This window comes from Crinia signifera, chromosome 5 (assembly GCF_055691185.1).
Source record: "Crinia signifera chromosome 5, ASM5569118v1, whole genome shotgun sequence".
NCBI lineage: Eukaryota > Metazoa > Chordata > Amphibia > Anura > Myobatrachidae > Crinia > Crinia signifera.
In genome coordinates, this window is record NC_139221.1 from 61804869 (window position 1) to 61830760 (window position 25892).

The 25892-nt window shown below is 45.5% G+C and overlaps 1 protein-coding gene across 2 annotated transcripts in view; it reads right to left on the bottom strand.

The window, feature by feature from the left end:
• Positions 1-25892, bottom strand: part of ZNF704 (zinc finger protein 704) — a 73817-nt gene that overhangs the window by 32640 nt on the left and 15285 nt on the right. The window contains exons 1-2 of one of the 2 annotated variants that reach the window (XM_083187324.1): positions 19120-19279; positions 13527-13780 (exon numbers count right to left, since the gene is read on the bottom strand). In XM_083187324.1, the coding sequence (XP_083043450.1) occupies positions 13527-13714 (188 nt within the window). In that variant the 5' untranslated portion in view covers positions 13715-13780; positions 19120-19279. Of the gene's footprint in view, positions 1-13526; positions 13781-19119; positions 19280-25892 lie in introns of those variants that run through there. The other variant, XM_083187323.1, reaches the window with a different exon arrangement.

Sequence of the window (25892 nt, forward strand, 5' to 3'; positions counted from 1 at the left end):
CTATGACTCAAAGTAACTATTATCACTAAAACTATATGATGTGCTTATGGGAAGGCCCAGGATAGAAGGGTGTGGATTATTAGATAGACAGTGTGCAGACACTGCCTTGGAAGAAGAGCACCAGAGGCTCGAAACGCGTCGGCAACAGTGACTGACCAAACTGATCCTTTTGAGTGAACCTGCCAAGTGCTAAGGTATTTGGGGCCACTGCAGGGTGCACTTCCGGACTGCATCCCTGCCCTAACACCATCCCTTGCTGGCTCCAAATACCCTTAGGGGGTAAGGATTCATCTATTTTTATTCATTTTAAAGGAATTTTATTGTGTTACAACTTTTTCATTGTTTTGTTATTAATAAATTGGATTATATCTTCAACACTCTGGGCGCCTGATTATATTATCACATCTACCCTTTTTTCCAGTGTGTAGACAGTCAATAGGACATCATGCAATAGGTCAACAAGGGAAAGGTTGACAGGGACAAAATGTCAACATGAAAACGGTAGACACATGAAAAGGTCGACATGAGTTTTTCCACATGTTTTTGGTGTCAATGTCGACAACTCGCACGCACAACTTGATTCGCTCACCATGCTTCAGTGAGTGTTCACTCTATAATACCCATTACACATGATGGCACACTCAGAAAGTTCGGAGCGGCATGTCAGCGTGGTGGGGGGCAGCGTAAGGGTGCACAGTACCACACACAAAAAGGGCAGGGTGCATTCTGAGGTTTTAAAAAGGGGAAGGGTGCAGCACCCTGCAAAAGAAGCTTAGAAGGAGCACTACTTCAGTGCTTCGCTGCACTATTATTATCTCTGCCGTCATTGATGTAGGTAAGAACAAGTCGGTTTAAAAAAAATCACGAATAACTCATGTGGACCTTGTCATTCGTCTACCTCAGTGGTTCTCAAACTCAGTCCTCAGAAGTCAGCAGCCCACACAGTTCTCATTTTCCAGGTTACTCAACAGGTGCACTCATAAATGACGGACACATTTTAAAGATCCACAGGTGGTGCTAATTATTTCACTTTATTCTGTGAGGAGATCTGCAAAGCATGCACTGTGTGGGGTCCTAAGGACCTGCGGTCTACCTTCTTTATGTTGACCTTTTGATCTTGTCTGCATTTGGACACTGTTGACCTATTTCATGTCGACCATTTTCATTTTGACCTATTGCATGTCATCATTTTGAGGTAGACCCATTGACTTTTTATCTAGACACTGTAGATCTATCAACTGCAGCCGAGATTGAGCTGGCCATCGATCATCAATGGTTAGCAATGTAACCATGCCATCTATAGCATTGTTCCCCAAAACACCACTCATCCCTCCCCCATTCCTGATTGGTCTGCCTCCCGCTGTGCAGCACAACATGGATGTACAATGGTAAGTGAAGACATTAATGATTTCCTGTCAATGGTTTCATGACATTGATGCAAAGCACTTGATGCACCATCGATGGAGACCATCAATGGTCTGAGCCAGGGATGTCCTGCTCAGAAACAATCCAAGAGATTGCTTGTGCAGCCAGTGTGACTCGCAGGCTCCGGCGCGATGCACACAGGATCGCTCATCGCATCAGACCTGCTGCCAGTCACGTGCAAAGCTACAACCTACTGCCACCCCGCCTCCCCTCCACACCCACACTGACACCAATACCCACTTCCCAGACCCTCAAGTCAGGACAGTGTGGAGGTGGCATCTTATAGTTACATAGTTACATAGTAGGTAAGGCTGAAAAAAGACTTGCGTCCATCTAGTTCAACCTGGTATAGATATACATTGCTGATTTGGTAGGTTCTGGTATTTTACAGACAAATTATATTTCTTATTTGTACCCATGGATGTTTTTCTCCAGTAAATGTTTGTCCAACTTTGCCTTGAACGCAACTAATGAGCCAGCCGTTACCACCTCTCTGGGAAGAGAGTTCCAGAGTTTGACTGTTCTGACCGTAAAGAAATTCTTTCTACTAGCTGAATGAAATATTTTTTCTTCTAATCTATACTCATGCCCTCGCATCCTAGATTCCTTTCTAGTAGAAAATAGGGTGTGTGACAGTTCCTTATATTGGCCCTTGATATACTTGTACATGTTGAGCATGTCCCCCCTTAAACGTCTCTTTTCTAATGTAAATAGTCCCAAATTGCTTAATCTCTACCCGTAGCTTAAATTCTCCATTCCCCTAATAAGCTTTGTTGCTCGCCTTTGGACTTTTTCTAATTCTATGATGTCCTTTTTATAGTGTGGGGCCCAGAACTGTACTCCGTACTCTAGGTGAGGTCTCACCAATGCTTTATATAGTGGCATAATTACCCTTGAGTCCCTAGTTTCCATTCCCCTCTTAATACATGCCAGAATTTTGTTGGCCTTTTTTGTAGCTACATTACAATGGGCACTACGTCCTAGATTGCTGTCTATTTGGACTCCTAGATCCTTTTCAAGTATGGAATTACCCAGTTCCTCTCCGCTAAGGTTGTAACTTGCACACTGGTTGTGTCTCCCAAGGTGCATAACCTTACATTTATCTACATTGAACCTCATCTTCCATTTTTTTGCCCACTCATCTAGAATTGCAAGATCATTTTGAAGCATGGTGACATCTTCTGGTGATTTGATGACTTTGCTAAGTTTTGTATCGTCCGCAAAGATGGATACATTGCTGAGTAACCCTATCCCAATATCGTTAATAAAAATGTTAAACAAAATGGGCCCCAAAACCGAACCCTGGGGCACTCCACTTAGTACCGGTATCATATCTGATACGGCACCATTCACAACCACTCTTTGTTCTCTATTACATAGCCAATTCCCTACCCATCTGCAGATATTTTCACCCAATCCTAGGTTCTCCATTTTATTAATCAATCTCTTGTGTGGGACAGTATCAAATGCTTTAGCGAAATCTAGGAAAATCACATATACAGCATTTCCATTATCGAGGTTTTTGCTAACCTCTTCATAGAACCCTAGTAGATTAGTTTGGCATGAACGATTTTTCACGAACCCATGTTGGTTAGTACTGAGTAGACGGTGATGATCTAAATATTCCTGGATACCATCCCTTAAAAATCCTTCAAATAGTTTACCCACAATTGATGTTAAACTAACGGGTCTGTAATTAGCGGGATCTTCCTTTTTTCCTTTTTTGAATATTGGCACTACCTCTGCTATTCTCCAATCTTTTGGTACTATACCTGACGATAGTGACTTGCTAAAGATATAATGTAGGGGGGTAGCTAGTTCATCCCTTAATTCCATTAATACCCTCGGATGAATCCCATCTGGCCCTGGTGACTTATTTGTTTTGAGTTTGCTTAGCCTCAGTATTATTTCCTTCGGCGTGAAATCCACAATGAGATCTGGCTTATTTGTCCCGTTTGTGGTAAATGTTCGTTCCACAGTCTGCTCTCCCTTAGTAAATACTGATGAGAAGAACTCATTTAACAGTTTTGCTTTTCCCTTGTCCTCAGTAACACTTTTTCCACTAGTATCAGTTAGTGGGCCTATGTTTTCCTTAATTAAACGTTTACTATTTATGTATTTAAAAAACTTCTTTGGGTTGGTTTTGCTTTCAGTGGCTATGCAATCTTCATATAATATTTTAGCTGCTTTGATTACCCCTTTACAAGTTTTGTTTGATTCTTTGTATTTTGCGAACGCCTCCTCATTCAAGTTATTTTTATAGAATTTAAAGGCTCTGGTTTTATTGTTGATAGCTGACCTTACTTCTTTGTCCAACCATGGTGGGTTTTTTTTGTTGAATTTACCTTTAGTTACTTTAGGAATGTATTCAATAGTTAGTGAATCAAGCACCTTTTTTAGAGTATCCCACATTTCCTCTGCATTTTTTCCCTCCATAACCGTTTCCCACCCAATTCCTGTTAGGGCTTCCCTGAATAATTCAAAGTTCGCTTTTCTGAAGTTTAGTATTTTTGCAGATCCTTTTTGATGTAATTTACTGAAGTTGATTTCCAGTGAAACCATATTGTGATCACTATTCCCTAATTGTTCAATTACTTTTGTGTTTGAAACTAAGTCTGTGTTATTAGTTAATACTAAGTCCAAGAGCGCCTCATCACGAGTTGGAGTTTCTACCGTTTGTGTAATAAACTGGTCTTTAAGTAAGCTTAAGAACCCATTGCTTCTTGCTGATTTACCTGTTTCGTTTTCCCAATCAATGTCGGGTAAATTAAAATCCCCCATAATTAATACCTGACCCTGATTTGATGCTTGTTTGATTTGGTTTAAAAGAAGAGACTCTTCCCTTTCATTTATATTTGGTGGTCTATAGCATACCCCTATTATAAATTTGTTTTTTGGTTTCTTATTATTGTCGGTTATCTCTGCCCACACTGTCTCCGAGTTGTCGTCTTCCAGGTCTGTGCTCATATTTTTCTCACATGATGTTAAGTTATTATGTACATAAAGGCACACACCCCCGCCCCTTCTATTTTCCCTGTCTTTCCTGTAGAGTGTATATCCCTCCATGTTTAATGCCCAGCAGTCACCTACATAAAGTACAACTTCTAATTGTTTATTGTGGTGCTATTTACAATCCGGAATAGCCTGGGCCAAAGATGCTACATCCAACATAAGATAATATAGCATAATTCATTTATATGGCTGGTTTACAACCTAGTTATACAAAGGCACAAAGGCTCTACAGTGGAATATTAGTTATAGATGTATAATTGGCTGTACAGTACAGATCTATGGTTACTAAGACCTAGGGCAATTATTTCCCACATTTTTTAAATTTCCTTTCATCTTTTTTTCCAGCTGTTTTATACCAACAAATAATTAGAAAAGTAGAGCTTACGGGACAATGTAGCCCAAGCTTTGTGTTTAATGTAATCTGCAATTTGTCATGAAGAGAAATACCTGTGGCTGTAAATGAAGACAGATCTAATACTACATTGTGTATTCCCTGCGTTCTCATCTCCTGTTTGGGTCACACGGAATATGTCAGGGCGGCCACTGGAAAACCAACAGGCATATTCAAATTTAAATGCCATCTGCACTACAATGTCTCTGCATTCTTACTTCTAGTATAAACAACTGACTAAAGGCAAACGCTGTATTTCTGAGTTTACAAATGCTGGATTTGAAAACACGGAAAGATAAAATGTGCAATAATAAGCATCCAACAAGGTTGAGTAGTCTGTAGTAGTAATCTGTGTAGTGGGAACAAAAATCTGGCAATGTATGTGAAAAAATTGCTCCAACACTGGAAAATGGATAAAAATGATAGCGCAGTTTAATTTGATAAATCAAACGACTTTAACCAATTTGTCTGAATTACTATTGTTTGTTTTCCAGCATTTGGGTGCAAATAGTTGTGTCTCATTTGCTCCCATACATTGTCAGATTTTTGTACCCACCAGATTGATTGGACAATTAAATCTGTAGGTGTGTACCCAGCATACGTAATAATGAATTGGCCCCACAATTACACGATTGAAGCTATCTGTGTATTACAGAGCTGTATCAGGTCTATGGGAGAGGGGCAGCCGACCAGGGTACGTTTGGTAACCATTGAGGCTTATGGGCATCACATTTCCCACTTACCGCAAGTGCTGAAACTTCTACTTACTGTTGTGGTGCAGTTTAATCAACTGTAAAAACATGTGAGATGAATTATTCTTCCACTGGATAGACGATGCACCTTAAAAACATCACACAATGCAGTCGTATGGCGGATTTGTGTTTGATCAAAACGCAATGCCTCCAGCACACGCATTAATTATCTGGTGGTTTAGTAGGAGAAGGGGGCAGCTGGGGGCGGCCTACAACTCCGAAGTGCTATGTAGGGTGGCCAATCCCGGGATCAGGATCAGCGGGATCCCAGGATTTGGCCCCCAAAACATCGGGATTTCAACGTGATTGGTGTTTCCAATCCTGGGATTTCGAGATTAGACTGCGCAGCTCAGCTTCACCTGTACCCGTCAGTGTGGCCCTGCGCAGCATGATGAGGTCATAGGTCACGCTGTGCAGGCCACATAGCCGCACAGACAGCCTAAGCCCCCTTGACCCACAAAATTTCATGGACGTGTTGGCCGCTCGCTCTGTTAGCTTGCATCCTGCCCAGCTCCTGGGGACCCCGCCTACCGGAGAACTCTCTTAACCACCTGGCTCTCTGCTCCCGGAGACTACGCCCACCCACCTAGCTCCCGGCAACATCACCGTTCCCAGCCACCCACCTGGCTCCCAGCCACACCTGCCCTGCACATGTAAGTAAACATGCAGGGCATTTTTTTTTTAGGGAAGCCAATCCCGGGATACCCGGGATTGAGCATTTTTCAATTTCCAATCCCGGGATTGAAAAAATGCCCCGGGATTGGCTTCCCTAGTGCTATGCACGCCCAGAGGTGGGGCCACGGCCAGTGATTCATCCGTGTTCTCATTCAGACTTTGCTAATGGGGAGAGGTATAATTGCAGACGGGTATGGATCAAAGTATAGACAAGCATTAGGTCTACAGTCACTGAAGGTCGACATGACTGAAGGTCAACATGGGGTTAAGTCAACAGGGTCATTAGGTCAACACAAGCATTAGATCGACATGGGGAAGGTCGACAGTCAATACATGGGGTTTTTCACTTTTTTTTACCCGAATGTGGACAAAGTCAACATGAACACTAGAAAAGTGCAGCATGTCCTTTTTGAAAGATGCATGGTGCTAGAATGAATGCTACTACTAATTGGTGAAAGTGTCTGTATCGCTGGCAGATGCATGCGCCCCAAATGTACATGAGTCCCTCTGTGTACAATACATTCTACTGTATATACTCATGTAATGTCAAGACTTATCATAAAGTGATGCACAGCCATACTAGTGGAAGGGATGCAGACCCCTTGAGGAGAGTACCAGTAAATCATTCATCACATACACTACATAGTTGATAGTTAATGAGAATGACACTTTAAATAACATTTATGACAAAATAATGTCTAGTTATATTCTGTGGCCTAATATAGCAAAGCTCTTAATCTCAATTTGTAAAGATGCCAGTAATATTACATGCACTATCTGGGGACTAGATTCTCTCATATCATGAAAATGATGTAAAGCCTGTATCTTAGATAGACACACATAAAGTGCTAATTAAGATCCCATTACTGTATCCTTAAAGATATATATACATATATTTTAGCATTGGGAAGTTGAAAGGTTTTATATGTTTTTAACAAAATTACATTTACAATGATATTTCGTTTTTATTTTCAACCTCGTTATTTTCAGTGTATACTGTGGTTTCGGTACTTGTTTCCTAGCACGGCCACAATCGCGGGCATCGTGTACCTTAACTTTAAGGCACACGATGCCCGCGATTTCCCCATAGGCTTCAATGTTAAAATATTTTAACATTGAAGCCTATGCGCGTCCGACGCGATGCCCCCGATTTCTCCATAGGCTTCAATGTTAAAATATTTTAACATTGAAGCCTATGCGTTGGACCCGATTTGTCCATAGGCTTCAATGTTAAAATATTTTAACATTGAAAATGAGTGCATTTAACATAGGAAAAAATGGGAAATGGCCCAATATGGGCCATTTCTCATTGGGTATGGCCCCGGCATGTGTGTAAAAAATAATGGCCCCCCATTGTGGCCGCCACCCCCACGATTGACGCGAACCCGAAGCGTGGCGAGCGCAGCGAGCCCCGCGAGGGGACGCAGATACCTGTGAAGCCCACGAGGGGCGTCCCTCGCGGGCTTGACAGGTATCGGCGTCCCCTCGCGGGGCTCGCTGCGCTCGCCACTCTTCGGGCTCGGTGGCACGCTACGCTCGCCACACTATATATTCTGAACTCCACGCCGACGTGGATAGTAGGGGAATGAAAAGGTCGGAGGACGCGCACCGCCGCCCCTCGCGGGCTCGCTGCACTCGCCACGCTTCGGGTTCGCGTCAATCGTGGGGGTGGCGGCCACAATGGGGGGCCATTATTTTTAACACACATGCCGGGGCCATACCTAATGAGAAATGGCCCATATTGGGCCATTTACCTTTTTTCTCTATGTTAAATGTACTCAGTTTCAATGTTAAAATAATTTAACATTGAAGCCTATGGAGAAATCGGGTACATCGCGTCGGTCGCGTCGTGTGCGTTTTGGTATGCACCCGACGTGACCGACGCAATTTTTTTTCCGACACGACCACCACGATATAAATCGTGGTGGCCGTGCTAGGAAACAAGTACCGTGGTTTCATCTCTTCATTTATAGTTTCATTTCTTCATTTGCTAATTTCTTCTTCGTTATAAATGTAGAGAGTTTATTTTAATTGTCACTAACTGCAGCTATATTAACATTACAAGGGGCCTTCATGGTATTGTTTTTGTGCAAAATGACAATTATTGAAATGGTAAAACAATACCATATTAATTTATTTATTTACAGTTTTACTTATATAGCGCAGCATATTCCATTGCGCTTTACATATATCACCTACACAATGGGGGGAATGCAACTGCAGGTGAAGGGTGCTAATTGCCACTTCCACAGGTTTAAATGTGGGCAAAGGCAGCCATTTCACACCCATCTCCTGGCTGATTCGCACCCCTAATTTGCACCAAAGTGCTCAATATCCTATGTAGCAGACACTTTTTTTGCGCGATCCTGCTGCTGTGAAGCGCAGCGGCTGCCATGCTGATTCAAATACATTCATCCACAATTGAAATCCCTTCAAATCTCAAACAGATCATATGAGACAAACAAATCACCACAAACAAAATAACAAGAGAAAATAAAGCTGTGTGAGGGGGCAATACACACCAAGACATGAATACAGTGAAATAATCAGTAGATCCGTTACTTACTATTAAAAACAGATCTATACAAGAGGGTGAGGCTGTGGCGTAATGCTTTACCATAATAGACTAATAGTAATAATAGAGATCAAAACATGTGACTTACATAGGTCTATAGTTGCTCCACCCAAACCTAATCAGCAGATTATTGGCTCATGAAGAGTAGGGAACGCCAACTACTATACCTTAAAATCAGAATGGGTTTGAAACTTGGCTTCTATTTCCGCAATAATTGGAATAATAGCTGAACACCAAGTTAAAGTGTTTTTTTATGGCTAATTTTAACAGCTGATGAATATACTTGTGAATTGCCTGGTGGGTGTGTCATTAGCCTGTGGGTAGGGTAAGAGTCATTAGCCTGTGGGTAGGGTAAGAGTCATTAGCCTGTGGGTAGGGTACGAGTCATTAGCCTGTGGGTAGTGTAAGAGTCATTAGCCTGTGGGTAGGGTAAGAGTCATTAGCCTGTGGGTAGGGTAAGAGTCATTAGCCTGTGGGTAGGGTAAGAGTCATTAGCCTGTGGGTAGGGTAAGATTCATTAGCCTGTGGGTAGAGTAAGAGTCATTAATATGTGGGTAGGGTAAGTGTCATTAGCCTGTGGGTAGGGTAAGAGTCATTAGCCTGTGGGTAGGGTAAGAGTCATTAGCCTGTGGGTAGGGTAAGAGTCATTAGCATGTGGGTAGGGTAAGAGTCATTAGCCTGTGGGTAGGGTAAGAGTCATTGGCCTGTGGGTAGGGTAAGAGTCATTAGCTTTTGGGTAGGGTAAGAGTCATTAGCCTGTGGGTAGGGTAAGAGTCATTAGCCTGTAGGTAGTGTAAGAGTCATTAGCCTGTGGTAGGGTAAGAGTCATTAGCCTGTGGTAGGGTAAGTGTCATAAGCCTGTGGGTAAGGTAAGTGTCATAAGTCTGTGGGTAGTGTAAGAGTCTTTAATCTGTTGGTAGGGTAAGAGTCATTAGCCTGTGGGTAGGGTAAGAGTCATTAGCCTGTGGGTAGTGTAAGAGTCATTAGCCTGTGGGTAGGGTAAGTGTCATTAATATGTGGGTAGGGTAAGAGTCATTAATATGTGGGTAGGGTAAGTGTCATTAGCCTGTGGGTAGGGTAAAAGTCATTAGCCTGTGGGCAGGGTAAGTGTCATTAGTCTGTGGGTAGGGTAAGAGTCATTAGCCTGTGGGTAGGGTAAGAGTCATTAGCCTGTGGGTAGGGTAAGTGTCATTAGCCTGTGGGTAGGGTAAGTGTCATTAGCCTGTGGGTAGGGTAAGAGTCATTAGCCTGTGGTAGGGTAAGAGTCCTTAGCCTGTGGGTAGGGTACGAGTCATTAGCCTGTGGGTAGTGTAAGAGTCATTAGCCTGTGGGTAGGGTAAGAGTCATTAATATGTGGGTAGGGTAAGTGTCATTAGCCTGTGGGTAGGGTAAGAGTCATTAGCCTGTGGGTAGTGTAAGAGTCATTAGCCTGTGGGTAGGGTAAGAGTCATTAATATGTGGGTAGGGTAAGTGTCATTAGCCTGTGGGTAGGGTAAGAGTCATTAGCCTGTGGGTAGGGTAAGAGTCATTAGCCTGTGGGTAGGGTAAGAGTCATTAGCCTGTGGGTAGGGTAAGAGTCATTAGCCTGTGGGTAGGGTAAGTGTTATTAGCCTGTGGGTAGTGTAAGTGTCATTAACCTGTGGGTAGTGTAAGTGTCATTAGCCTGTGGGTAGGGTAAGAGCCATTAGCCTGTGGGTAGGGTAAGAGTCATTAGCCTGTGGCTAGGGTAAGAGTCATTAGCCTGTGGGTAGGGTAAGAGTCATTAGCCTGTGGGTAGGGTAAGAGTCATTAGCCTGTGGGTAGGGTAAGAGTCATTAGCCTGTGGGTAGGGTAAGAGTCATTAGCCTGTGGGTAGGGTAAGAGTCATTAGCCTGTGGGTAGGGTAAGAGTCATTGGCCTGTGGGTAGGGTAAGAGTCATTAGCCTGTGGGTAGGGTAAGAGTCATTGGCCTGTGGGTAGGGTAAGAGTCATTAGCTTTTGGGTAGGGTAAGAGTCATTAGCCTGTGGGTAGGGTAAGAGTCATTAGCCTGTAGGTAGTGTAAGAGTCATTAGCCTGTGGTAGGGTAAGAGTCATTAGCCTGTGGTAGGGTAAGTGTCATAAGCCTGTGGGTAAGGTAAGTGTCATAAGTCTGTGGGTAGTGTAAGAGTCTTTAATCTGTTGGTAGGGTAAGAGTCATTAGCCTGTGGGTAGGGTAAGAGTCATTAGCCTGTGGGTAGTGTAAGAGTCATTAGCCTGTGGGTAGGGTAAGTGTCATTAATATGTGGGTAGGGTAAGAGTCATTAATATGTGGGTAGGGTAAGTGTCATTAGCCTGTGGGTAGGGTAAGTGTCATTAGCCTGTGGGTAGGGTAAGTGTAATTAGCCTGTGGGTAGGGTAAGAGTCATTAGCCTGTGGGCAGGGTAAGTGTCATTAGTCTGTGGGTAGGGTAAGAGTCATTAGCCTGTGGGTAGGGTAAGAGTCATTAGCCTGTGGGTAGGGTAAGTGTCATTAGCCTGTGGGTAGGGTAAGTGTCATTAGCCTGTGGGTAGGGTAAGAGTCATTAGCCTGTGGTAGGGTAAGAGTCCTTAGCCTGTGGGTAGGGTACGAGTCATTAGCCTGTGGGTAGTGTAAGAGTCATTAGCCTGTGGGTAGGGTGAGAGTCATTAATATGTGGGTAGGGTAAGTGTCATTAGCCTGTGGGTAGGGTAAGAGTCATTAGCCTGTGGGTAGTGTAAGAGTCATTAGCCTGTGGGTAGGGTAAGAGTCATTAATATGTGGGTAGGGTAAGTGTCATTAGCCTGTGGGTAGGGTAAGAGTCATTAGCCTGTGGGTAGGGTAAGAGTCATTAGCCTGTGGGTAGGGTAAGTGTCATTAGCCTGTGGGTAGGGTAAGTGTAATTAGCCTGTGGGTAGGGTAAGAGTCATTAGCCTGTGGGTAGGGTAAGAGTCATTAGCATGTGGGTAGGGTAAGAGTCATTAGCCTGTGGGTAGGGTAAGAGTCATTGGCCTGTGGGTAGGGTAAGAGTCATTAGCTTTTGGGTAGGGTAAGAGTCATTAGCCTGTGGGTAGGGTAAGAGTCATTAGCCTGTAGGTAGTGTAAGAGTCATTAGCCTGTGGTAGGGTAAGAGTCATTAGCCTGTGGTAGGGTAAGTGTCATAAGCCTGTGGGTAAGGTAAGTGTCATAAGTCTGTGGGTAGTGTAAGAGTCTTTAATCTGTTGGTAGGGTAAGAGTCATTAGCCTGTGGGTAGGGTAAGAGTCATTAGCCTGTGGGTAGTGTAAGAGTCATTAGCCTGTGGGTAGGGTAAGTGTCATTAATATGTGGGTAGGGTAAGAGTCATTAGCCTGTGGGTAGGGTAAGAGTCATTAGCCTGTGGGTAGGGTAAGAGTCATTAGCCTGTGGGTAGGGTAAGAGTCATTAGCCTGTGGGTAGGGTAAGTGTCATTAGCCTGTGGGTAGTGTAAGTGTCATTAACCTGTGGGTAGTGTAAGTGTCATTAGCCTGTGGGTAGGGTAAGAGCCATTAGCCTGTGGGTAGGGTAAGAGTCATTAGCCTGTGGCTAGGTTAAGAGTCATTAGCCTGTGGGTAGGGTAAGAGTCATTAGCCTGTGGGTAGGGTAAGAGTCATTAGCCTGTGGGTAGGGTAAGAGTCATTAGCCTTTGGGTAGGGTAAGAGTCATTAGCCTGTGGGTAGGGTAAGAGTCCTTATCCTGTGGTTAGGATAAGAGTCATTAGCCTGTGGGTAGGGTAAGAGTCATTAGCCTGTGGATACGGTAAGAGTCATTAGCCTGTGGGTAGGGTAAGAGTCCTTAGCATGTGGGTAGGGTAAGAGTAATTAGCCTGTGGGTAGGGGAAGGGTCATTAGACTGTGGGTAGGGTAAGAGTCATTGGGGGTTATTTTGGTTCACTCCTTCTTGCAAATTCCTTCTCAAATGGACAAGACCATGTGCACTGCAGGTGGGGTAGATGTTACTTGTGCAGAGAGAGTTAGATTTGGGTGGGGTTTTACTTCAAAGTGAGATCTATATTGCAGTGTAAAAATAAAGCAGTCAGTATTTTCCCTGCACAGAAACAAAATAACTCACCCAAATCGAATTCTCTCATTTTACATCTGCCCCCCTGCAGTGCACATGGGGCCTTATACTAGTTTACTCTTTCTGACAAAATCCTTCTTAGATGGACAAAACCATGTGCACTGCAGGTGGGGTAGATGTTACTTGTGCAGAGAGAGTTAGATTTGGGTGGGGTTTTACTACAAAGTGAGATCTATATTGCAGTGTAAAAATAAAGCAGCCAGTATTTACCCTTTACAGAAACAAAATAACTCACCCAAATCTAATTCTCTATGCACATGTTACATCTGTCCCACCTGCAGTGCACATGGTTTTGTCCATCTAAGAAGGATTTTGTCATAAAGAGTGAACTAGAATAAGGCCCATGGTTTTTCCATTTGAGAAGGAATTTGCCAGAGGGAGTGAATCAAAATAACCCCCATTAGACTGGTGGTAGGAATAAATATCATCAGCTGGGTGGTAAGTATCATTAGCCTAGTGCACAGTTTCTCAAAGTTGGTCCTCAGGACCCCACACAGTGCCTGAGGACCGAGTTTGATAACCATTGGCTTAGTGGGTAATGACAGCCAGTGTATCTGGAAGTGGTAATGTCACTCCTCAGCAAATTATTTTAATACTTTAAAAAAATTATTTGCAAATAAACATACCTTGCTTGAGGGACATCAATATTAGATGAGACCACCTTTCGCTTCTGCTCTAGCAGACAGATGGATCTTGTGCATTCCTGGTTCAGTTCCTGCTCAGGTTCAGTGGGTCTGCTGGTATTCTTCGGGACCATGTATGGAGCATCATTCTCTTCTGTGGCCTGGTGTCTCTTTTGTGGCTCGGGTGTCATGTGACTAACTTGCCTGCCTTCCACCTGTTGATTTTTCGATTTCCTCCCTGGTTTTACACGTGTTACCTACACAAATGACAATTTAACACACACAAACACAGAAAGTTTACGTTTTCCAAGTAGAATATCGACAAAAAAAAACACTTTTTAGAAACTTTTCTAAACTAGAGAGGAGATAGGTGCGAACAATTAGAATAACGGTATAGGAACAAACGATATTGTGAATACTGAGTGTATTGTATGTAATATATGTATTGTATGTGAAATGTTTTAATGTTTGTATTTGTGAAAGTAATAATAAAAATTAAGAAAAAAAAAAAGTGTTAGTCAGGCAAAGTTGGTTATTACATGCATAACATTTGATTCAAGATCCCCCTGACCCGCACAGAGGCGTAGCTAGGGTGGAGCCGGCGGAGCACACGCTCCAGGTGCAGGAATGTCACCGGGCGCCGGTGCCATGAAATCTACCGCCAGCTCCCCTGCCCTGCATCAGTACCCCATACCGCCATAAACTGTGCATGTGCCGGTTTGGGACGCCAGTGCTGGGGATGCGGTGCCATGACGTCACAACGTCATGGCGCCGCATCCCTAGTACCGGCATCCCTAGCCGGCGCAGTGAAAGACCAGAGGGGAGATCCGAAAAGCTGCATGTTCCCGGGGACAGCCTCTGTCTCGGAACCCGTGAGACTGGCTGCAGCACTGTCCCCATCTGCTGGTGCAGGGAGAACAATGGAGCCCACCAATGTGTGCCGGGCTGGTGCCGGTGACGGGGATGTCCCGGCTCTGCGCCTTTCCTCACTACAAGAAGTGAGTGTGCTGCGCATCATCCAGCAGCTGTCTGACCTGTCCCAGCACGCTGAGGGCATCTTCTCCCGCATCTATGGGCAAGCGGTGGCCCTCGAGGAGCGCGGTGCCCTCCTGCAGTGCCACCTGGCTTCCCTGCATCACACAGTTTCCGACCTGGACCACAGAAAAGTGCCAGTCCGTAAGTGCCCTCTCCCTATGTACATGGCTGGTGTTAGATGCCTTTCTTAAGGCCCCCATACACTAGGGCGACTTGTCCTTAGGACAAGTCGCCCCCGACTTCCCCCTGAGCTTCCCCGGCTGCTCCCCGGGGGAGCTTGATTAGATTGGCACTTGATGTGCCATTTTTTACATGTGATAAATCGTCTCGATTTATCACATGTAAAAAAAAACGGGGAGCAGGGGGGGCTACAGAGCAGGGCTGCTGGTGGGAGCAGGGGGGGCTGGGGACGCTGCGGGGGACACAGGCGGCATAGAGCCGGGCAGAGGGAGCCGGGGAGCTGTCAGTGCTAGAAAAAAAAGCCTATACAATGAATGGGCAGCCTGTGATTGGCTGAGCGCTCTCTCAGCCAATTGCTGACTGGCTGAGAGAGCGCTCAGCCAATCACAGGCCGCCCATTCATTGTATGGGCTTTTTTTTTTTTAATTCAGTACTGACAGCTCCCGGCTCCCCCTGCCCGGCTCTATGCCGCCTGTGTCCCCCGCAGTATCCCCAGCCCCCCCTGCTACCTCCACCGCCGCACCGCTCCACTAGGTCCCAAGTTGGGTGGTCGGACGTGCAGCAGGTCCGACCACCCGACGCAGATCCGATGCGCACGGGACCGCGCATCGGATCTGAGGGGACATCAAAACTAGCCGATTTTGGTCCGATTTCGGCCAGATCCGACTGATCTGGACGAAATCTGACCAAAATCGGCTAGTGTATGGGGGCCTTTAGTCATGGCACGTTCTGGCCACTCAGTAATCTCTGCTACTCACTGTTTGCTAGTGTTACCTATTGTGTCCTAGCGCCACAATAACCCCACACAGGACATGCTTTGAGGTTCTGCACCCTGGGAAGTCTTCTTCCATACAGACATATGTGAGGTTTTGGGGTAAAGTTACTATAGGTGTGAATTTTAAGAAGTGCGAGATGTTGCCCCTAGCAACCAATCAGATTGTGCTTGTCATTTATCTAGTATCTTTTCTAGGGGATTATAGACAGACGGCGGGATGTATTAAAATGCATCACCACCCCTCGCAGCACCGCCGCAGCGATGCTAGCGCATATGTACTAACATATGTGGCTAGCATCGCAGTGCGGTGTCAGAGGCCTCCCTCGATACCTGTGATGTGGTGTGCGGGAGGTCTCCGTCACATCCCCGACTCAGCGTGGCTGTGTAATTAGCATTACGGCATGTGGCTTTATGTGTAATGGGTATTACAAAGTGCGTCAAAATGTGCAATGGGCATTACGGTGTGTACAGTGGTATAATGTTAGGCCATGCCCCCTTTTCGCCGCACAAGAGGGGGGGGGGGCGGCTAAACATGCCCTTGCTCCGGGCACTGTGGCACCTAGCTACACCACTGGACCCGCATAGCAAAAGTAATGGAATCCCAATATCTGCTAGAGTTTGTCCTGCCTCTGATTCTGGTTCTGACTCCTGCTTGTAATCTCACTCATCTCTCTGGATCTCTGCCTGTCTTTACATTATCCGATCAATGGGTCATCAGTAATTAGGTCTACAGGCAATAGGTTGACACATGAAAAAGCCGACATGCTTTAGGTCGACTTTGACAAAAGGTCAACACAAGCAACAAGACAACATGCTGCCCGAAGCATAGTGAGCAAAGCAGTCCATGTGAGGGAAAGTGGGACACTACTTGTCGGCAGATTTCTACATAGACACCAAAAATAAAAATAAATGTTTTTTTGAGGGGGGGGGGCAGCAGATTAATGCCTGCACCGGGCACCATCATTCATAGGTTTGGCCCTACCTAGACCATGTCAACCTTTTTAATGTGTCAACGGTCAACCTATTGCCTGTGGACCAATAGTATTCTAGCTATTGACTGTTGACCTAAATACCGCCGACCTAATGATTCACACGCGTCTCGTCCACCACTGTACTTTGACTACTCTTTGGACCTCTGCATAAGACTTGGCTTACTTTCTGGGCTGTTGACCCTATATAAGACTGACTACTTTCTGGCCTGCTTACAGTGCCAACATAGGACATTCCTTCTTCTGGCCTGTGTGAGTACAAGCATTGCTCATGCACAGTCAGTAGTATTGTCGCATTGGTATCCCCTATATCTACACTTAATGTACTTTCTAAAATGAAGCCATTACTACTGTGTGTTTATGTGGGGTAGGGTTCTATAGGTTCATTCCACTAATAGGTATGAGCAGAAATCAACAAGGGACCAACAGAACTCAACTTTAATAAGAACTCAAATTTAATAAGATGCTTTTTACAAACAAAGCATTATTATTGATAAAAGTCATAATACAATATACTAAGGGGGGTATTCAATCCCCGCCGCTATTTCCAACAAGGGGTGCCTATTCAATGCTGTCTTGCAAAACAAGCTTTAAAAGCAGTCGGGCTCATTTTGCTGAGAACGGCCGTGAATTGTCGAGCTCCCACCCAGATCTTTTTGGCACTCGGCAAGCAGAACATTGAATCCTGCCTGCCGAGATGCAGTCGAGCAGGCCTAGAACGGAACCAGGCCACGACTGTCAGGTCGACCCGACAGTCGTGACCTGTGATTGAATACCCCCTAAGCCTGCTCTGAACTGTGCACACTGTAGGCAGGCTCCTCACCCTTATTCTGGTTGGTGCGGTCGAGCCGCATATGCGGCTCCGACCGCACCAGACGAATCCCCGCCTACAAGACGGATCGGCACGGCCGTCCGTACACGGACGGCTGCCGATCCGCATGAAAATGGCGGGGCGTACGCCTCCACCATGTTGGGAGCTGCCCCCTGCATTCGATGGTCGTCGACCATCGAAGGCAGGTCCGCACGCCCCGGCAGCTCCCGCAAGCTGAGACCACACGGACAATCGTCCGTGTGGTAGCTTGTATGGGGGCTGAAAGCTGACATCCGGCGACGTCAGCTTTCCGCCCCCATGAGTTGCGTCATGCCCTCATTACCATGCATACGCCCCGCGTTTGCATGGGAACGCCCATGAAACGCGGGGCGTACACATAGGGAAATGAGGGCATGAAGCCCCTCACGCCCCTATACGCCCCCTTTGCGGCGGACGAAATCCGTCTGCGGCGAAGGGGGCTGCACATGCGCAGATTGACCTCTGCGCATGTGCAGTGTCAAAACATCGGCGGTACGGCCGCACGCGGGCCGTACCGCATAGATTAGAATAAGGGCCCATGAGAGCTGGATCCATATTAGAACATGCAGATAGTAGGAAAAACAATGGACTCTGCGCCAATGGACTTGTTCACGTGTCTATTACTGGTTACTAATTAACAATTTATACACTTGCAAATGGAGGATACCCAAAAAGCCATTTTTTAGACCTCAAAATTTGCTTTTTTTCCATATATTTTCATGAGGGGTATGAGTAATAAACAAGTTACTTTGCAATTGTGATATTCCAAAACTGAACAATTAGCAAAAAAAATCCCTTTGTTAGAATACACAGTAAAGAAAATAGAGTATCTTGCACAAAAGACCAAATTATTCCTGCTTCAGTATCGACAAAGGTTACAAAAGAAAGATACATAGAGAGGAAGTGACAAAATCAGCTGTTTTATGGTTCTCATGTTTGTACTGTGCGACATCAAACAGCAGAAGCATGCTTTATAAATGTACAGTCTGTCTCAAGTTCTCAATCCCTGGGAGTGGGTAGCCCAAGGCTTAGCTGCTGGCTATCTCTATACTAAGATGGTTGGTGATAAACCCAGGCTCTTATGATGTTCCTGATGTAGCGGAGTCCTATAATGTAAGCACTGATATGACCCTCTATATCAAGGACATATTTGCCTAGTAGTTCATATGTTCTTGAACTCGGTTCTCACGAACCAAACCGGTCATGTTTTCTAGATCTCCTCATAGAGTCACCTGACATAATTAGCTCCACCTCTGGACCTTTTAAAATGTTAGTGAGTAATACATACATCTGTGCCTCTGCTAGGTGACCTGGGAAGTGTGGGGTCCTGATGACCGGCTCGGACAACCACTGGCCTAGTGCTGCTAACCTTTCAATTAATTAGTCTCTACAATACAAACTCCACAAGGTCACCACTGAATAAATAAAAAAATGAATGAATGAGAAATATAAATGTCTTATGAAATATGACAGGATATATGCTTTACAGAAAAGGTCACTACAGTAATAAATTTATATCAAATTATGCAAACACATTTTGCTAATACTGTATTAAACAATAAATGTATTCAGTCATATACTGTAGTGGAAGTAAATGCAGCTAATTGACTGGCTCCCGCTCCCCTCCACCATCGTTAAAGATCAATCGTTCATGTGTAATTGTTTGCTCAATCGTTCATCATTTGACACCGAATCGTTTGTGCAGGAGTTCAGAGGAAATCGTTAACTAGATTGAATCGTTGGTCAAATCTATCCGTGTGTACGCACCTTAAGTCTTGGTCTTTATTTTGTAGCGGGTGAAGAGCATACCAGGTAATCAGAATAAGCAAGGATTGCAGCATACAGGTGTCACAGCATAGTACAAACTCTTCAGAAGGCTCCCGTGGACCCTACTATAGCCCACACCCCAGTCATTCACTTGGGCAGCTTTGGCACCATCAAACGCAATGACTCTCTGCCCTGGAAACCCTTATATCAGAAGAGCACAGGTGCTGCCAATCCAACCCTGACCACATCAGTTTCCCTGCTGCTGCTCCAAAACCTGGACTGGATCCTCCATTATCTTCATGTGGAGGTATGCTGTCCCTGCCACACTATTTTACTGTAATTAACATTATGCTGTAACTTTTTTATCTCTTTGCAAAACCATTCACCTTCCTCTCTCTTTGCAAAACCATTCACCTCCCTGTGTATTAAAGGTGCCCATACACTAGGGCTATTTCAAGGCAATTTGGTAACTTTTCATCTGATTCCGGCAAGAAATCAGATGAGCAGTGACAAAATCGCATATGTTTGATATCAGGTCTGATGCGATGCGCGTCCCGTCAGCATTGCATTGGAGCCTGGGGATCACGGGTGTATAGGCCAGTGGTTCCCAAACTTTTTAGAATCAAGGCACCCTAGAGCATCAAAATGTTTTCAAGGCGCCCCTAGGCCAAATGTTTCTTATTGAGAAATTTAGAAAAAATATATATAATTAAGTACATTGTGTTTATATGTCACAGTTATGTGGTGAGGGACAGGATTTGCTCCTGTTTGTCCACATATATTATGATTGCAGCCACAAGCAGTGGCTTTGCCTGGTACATTAACCATTAATAATATGAAATGATCTTGGTCCACAAACCCAAGGCACCCCTGCAAGTGTCCTGAGGCACCCAGGGAACCTAGGCACACAGTTTGGAAACCACTGGTATCAGCGGCGTAACTAGTTTTTCTGCGACCCCCTGCTGACAATGCAGGAGGCGCCCCCCCCCGGTAAAAAAAACACGGAGCGGAGGGGAGCCGGGGTACGGCGGGGGGGGGGGGGGTTGTGTTTGTGTGTGTGTTTGTATTTGTGTGTGTGACCTGTTTGTGTGTATGTGTGTGTTACCTCTGGCCGCATCCGTCTGCGCCGGGTCCCGGCTCTCCCGTTTACTGCTGCTAATGAAAATGTGACACTTGGAAAATGGCTGCCCCCATACTGCAGACGAAAAACTGTCTGCGGTATGGGGGCAGCCATTTTCCAAGTGTCACCTTTTTGTATCAGAAGCGCTGCGGCTGCAGCAGTAGCCGGGACTCGGGAGAGCTGGGACCCGGTGCAAATAAAACCACCGGCGGCAGAAGGCAACCAGTGAGTAACAATAGTCCCACAGCCCCCCCGGCGCCCACATACCCTCAGCGCCTCCCCGCCACCGCAGGGGCTGCGGGACGATAGTTACGCCACTGACTGGTATAGGCACTTAAGACACCAGCTAGGTGGCACATGAGTGGCCAATATCTGCAGTGGTGTGTTCCTTGTGTATTCCTGGACTTAGTAGGAATACAGATGGAGCTGCTTTCATTTGAGCTGCTCCTGGTGATTCTATCGCCAAGCGCCATCCTCCGACAGAAGGAGGCACGTGCGCACGAGACGCTCACGCTCCCCATTCTGTCGGACCCCTTTGCCCATCTCCCCACTCCCTGCCCGTCAGCAGCAGGTTGCCCCCTCTTCCTGCTCATCTCCCTGAAGCGGAGATGGGCAGGAAGGCCTCCAATCACCGCTCCCCGCCGTTTTGCTGACTAGGAAGCACGAGCGAGTAAGACGCTCACGCATCCCAGTCAGGCAGTCCGCCAGCCTGCACCACCACATGCAATCTGGCGATCAATCGCTACATCTGTAGTTGCTGTGGGGTTGCCATCGGATAGCGCTGGTAGGAAAATGTTACTGTTCCAGTGTGTGTTGTGTTCCTCCCCTAGACTACTGGTTTTTGGCAATTATGATATTTCATTTTGATTATACGGAAAAATAGATCACAAAGGGAAGGATTTATTTGCTAGTATGATAGACAATTAGATAGGTTGAACTCGATGGACTAACGTCTTTTTTCAACCTAAATTACTATGATACTATGTAAGTCTCTTGTTATATTGTAAAATGTACATCTTTTCCTGCACACAGTACTTCAATATGCTGTTTTTCTTTTATACATACTGTATTTATCTTAGTTCCATGCATTAGGATCAGCCATGTTATGCTGCCTTTTACGTTCTCTAGTGCTCTTTCATTTATAAGTGCTTAGTCCCAGTGGGGCTAAAAACCCTTTGCCCTTGCCAAAGGCGTGTAAGGGGTGTGGCCAGGGCCGGTGCTAGGCACCGGTGAGCCCCAGGCAGGGGAGGGGGGGGGGTGCACTGGCGCTCAATCGCTCACCCGCTCCACAGGGGGGTCGCCCCGGCACTCACCTATGTTGCTCCATGTGGGGGGGGGGGGTAGTGCCATGCGATGCGGCACTGGCCGCCGCAACGCTTCCCATGGGGGGCCCTTGCCGGGTGAAGTGATATGGTGCTGTGACACTCCAGGGGGGGGTGATTGCCGGGTGATGCGGTGCGGGTAGCCGCGACACTCCCAGGGGAGGGGGTGATGCAGTGGCCCCGAGTCGCTCCAGGGGGTGGAGTTGTGGCCGCAACCAGCGCCGCTCACCTCCATCCAGGGGGAGGGGGCAGCTCCAAACTGCTGGTCTCCAGTAGCCGGCGCCCTAGGCAAATGCCCAAGGCTGCCTAGTGGTGGCGCCGGCCCTGGGTGTGGCCTTGCAGGAGTCCCTATTTGCATAACTATGGGGCAGGGCCTTGTAGAAGGCCTGTGTCCCAGATGCATCACTCTGTGGGCATGCCTACCATCCCAAGAGAGACAAGGCTGCCTCCACACAATCTGGCTGTACTGCTTACTTGCCAGTTATTTTATTCTCTTTGGGAGAAGTCTGGAGAGGAAAAGCAGCTATGCACAGGAGTGTGGCTCCCTGCACCACCAGCACCCCCATAAGAACACCTCTGTGGCCTGTTAAATACCTGCTATATGAAATGTAGATTTTGGGCAATTTATTATAAAGCCCCTGCCCGGTCAATAGGTTGACATAACAATGGTCATGAATCTATAGATTGTAAGCTTGCAGCAGGGCTCTCCTACCTCCAAGTCTGTCTGTTGTTACCCAGTTTGTTTTATCACTGTCTACCATTGTAAAGCGCAACGGAATCTGCTGCGCTATATAAGAAACTGTAACGGGATCTGCTGCGCTATATAAGAAACTGTAACGGGATCTGCTGCGCTATATAAGAAACTGGAAATAAATAAATAAATAAATAAATGAATCTGTTGATACTTACAACCAGGGTTAAGCAAACCAGTTGGTCGGGAGTTGGATCTCCAGATAAATGGACCCATCTGTTACATGGTTTCAGTATATTTGCCAAAACTTTAGCAACCACAAAAAACGCGTTGACAGCCAGTGTGGAGTGTGAGCAGCCATTACCTTCTATTGGATCTACATTGTATGTATTATACAAACTTTTAAAAATATTTTTTTTTGGATCGTTTGTCTTGTGGATGTCTTTGGATATTTTCTGGATGTTTTGGTATCCTTCCATTGTTGGGATGGAGGATTTTTAATCTGGTTTTGCTGTTAAATAAATATACCCTTTTTAAGAACTCTGTTGGAATATTTGGAAAAGACAGAAAAAATTCCCTTATAAAAAGGATGTGGGGCACCTCATCACCTATATAAATCAAGGGACCCCAAACTAAATTTTTCTGACTTTTTGGGGGTTTTGCATGAATAATATAATTTTGAAGTTCAACTACACATGCAGAATATTTGAAGGCAAAGAACCCGCTATATGAGGTGAAAGGCTTGCATAATTGTAAGTCGGGTACGCATGTCATCTACTCCAGATATTGGGGGTTATTCTAGTCCATTCTTTCTGACAAAATCCTTCTTAGATGGACAAAACCATGTGCACTGCGGGTGGGGCAGCTGTAACTTGTGCAGAGAGAATTAGATTTGGGTGGGGTTTTTCTTCAAAGTGAGATCTATATTGAAGAAAAGAAACCTTTATACATGTACAGTACCTTGTCTCATTTTTGGGTGAGTAAGGTACGCCTACACACTTTCTACTTTATTCACCGGGTGTTTATAATATCACAAAGTGAAACGAATCTACACATTGATTGTTTTCTACTTTCATATCCACACTTATGGAGATGGAAAGTTCATCTTAAAAAGCTCATCTACAGGAGAAAGAAAACGCTAGGTGCCTATACATCGCTATACTTACCGTGAGTGGGGTACGCCCATTTATCCACCTTCTCCAACTTTCCTTTATTTATTAAAAGTAGAATACAGACAACAATATCTAACCATTGATCTCTCTGACTCTCTCCATATACTGTATCATCACGAGCATTCTGGAGAAAAAACTGGAGACACTAGAGGACGTTGATGTTCTGAACCATTAGCTTGTCTTATTGCGCCCTAGATTTTGGAAATCCCTATTGTTTGTATTGTATGGTATTTAAAGGGTTATTTGGTGATAACCAGGGGAAAGTACAGCTCACAGGCAGCAGGTCATAGGTCATATCCTAAAAAAAAATTCATTTGACCTTTAGACCCTGTTGATCATATGACTGTCTATCATGAGTAAGTCTATGGGGAGATTCTCTAAGCTAAAAATTTTGGGATGCTGTAAGCATCCCCCACCGGGTTACCGCGGCGGGGGGCATCTCCAGAAAAATCTGGCGATGCCCCATAGAAGCCAATGGGCTTCTATCGCAACCCTCCGCCGCACCGCGCCGCCCCCCCGCCGCCCTGCATCGTCCCCTCCCCCCTCACCTGTGTCCGGGCAGCACAGCGCAGTGCTGCCCGGACCTGTGACCTCCTCCCTGCACTGATCCTCTTCCGGGTGCAGGGAGGAGGAGAGCCCGGCGCAGCAGCAGCGCCGGGTGTGGGAGGGAGGGGAGAGCCGCCGGGACCTGCTGGGACCCGGCGACTCTCACCGCAAAGGACAGCTCTTAACGCAAGAGCTGTCCTTTGCCTTAATTATCGCATATGTTACAGCATATGCGATAATTAAATATGCGAAGGGGGGCGGAGATTCTTAGAGAATCTCCCCCTATGTTTTATACCACGGTCCTGATGCAGAGTTATTGGGAATACTGACGCGTTTTCAGCCAAAGGTTAGGAGGCTCGAAATCCTCCTCGGGGTAAGATCACCCATCACCAATATTAATGAATGAATCTTACTTGTTTATTGGATGTATTATTTATGTGTTGTTTTCCTTATAATAATTTGTATGTGCTCCACCACACTGAGCGCCTGTGTACTCCCAGCCCCCACCCTGCACAGCTTATCCACATGTTCATAGGGAGATCGCAGGTGACTGGCACTGGGCTGCTACAGCAGGTAGCACTGGAAAGGGGTTCTTTTTTCCCCTAATTACTGTACATGGTTTTTTTTAATAATACCCAAATATTTTATTATCAGCTTGTATTTTAGATGTATTAGCCTACTATATGGACTTCAGAAATGGATTACCAGTGTACTGTACGAGAGGGATCGTTCCTCCTGGCACAAGCAATACATTCTCTCATCACCAGTGACTAGCAAGTTGGAACAAACAGAAAGAAAAGCCGCACGGTATAATGAAGCAGATTTGAGAAGCCACGTCTGTGTGCCGCCGTGCATCTGTGATGGTGTCAGCTGCTCAGCGTGCGCCAAAAGACGGTGACAGCTCATTTGCCTGCATAATACTTAGCAGCGTCAGAAATCATTATATGTTTCACAATATAAACATACAGTATGATAAATTATGGAATTTGTATTTCAATATATCTAACATGATACATTCCTTATTATTATTAATGAATCCTCCTATGTGTCATAATTGGATGTACAGTAAGGAGATATAAATATGTAAACATGAAGATACAGAAAAGGATCTACAATGTACAATATCTATATGGGTTCGGATCATTGGGTAGACAGCTTGTTGGTCGACATGCATTATGGTCAACATCCAGGAAGGTCGAAATTGGTTAGGTCGACATGGTCATCAGGTCAACACAAGCATTAGGTCGACACAAGGAAGGTCGACATGGGGTTTTTCACATTTTTATTGTCCCGAATGTCGACACCGTTGACATGGACACTAAATGTAGTGCTGTTGCACTCGCTGTGCTCGGCACACTATGTTATTCTCCTGCCACGCCCTAGTGTAGGGCATGAAATACTGCCCATGTCGGCACATGTTGGCACAATTGTGAAAAACCCCATGTCGACCTTTGATTGTCGACCTTCCCCATGTTGACCTAATGCTTGTGTCGACCTAATGACCCTGTCAGCCTAACGCATGTCGACCTTTAGTCATGTCGACCTTAATGCATGTCGACCTAATGGTGTCGACCCAATGCTTGTAGACCTAGTGACCGTATCCCCTCTATATATGAGTACAGAAATAAAGACAGACTGATGAAGAGCTTACTGCCTAAGTGCATAATTAATAGCCTGCGTTTGCCCTCAGCCCTTCCAGTGCCAATGTTGCTGCGAGTGATCATCAAAATATCCGCTACAAATGGCAGCATCACACTCAGCGACTGTTATTATAAATAAATACAAATACAGCCAAGTCTGAATTGAAGCTTAGTTAAATACCCCCCCCCCCCCCCCCCAAAAAAAAAAACACAGTCGCTGTGAGTGGCGCTGGCATTTTTTACGGATATTTTGAGGATCTCTCACAGAAACATCGGCACTCA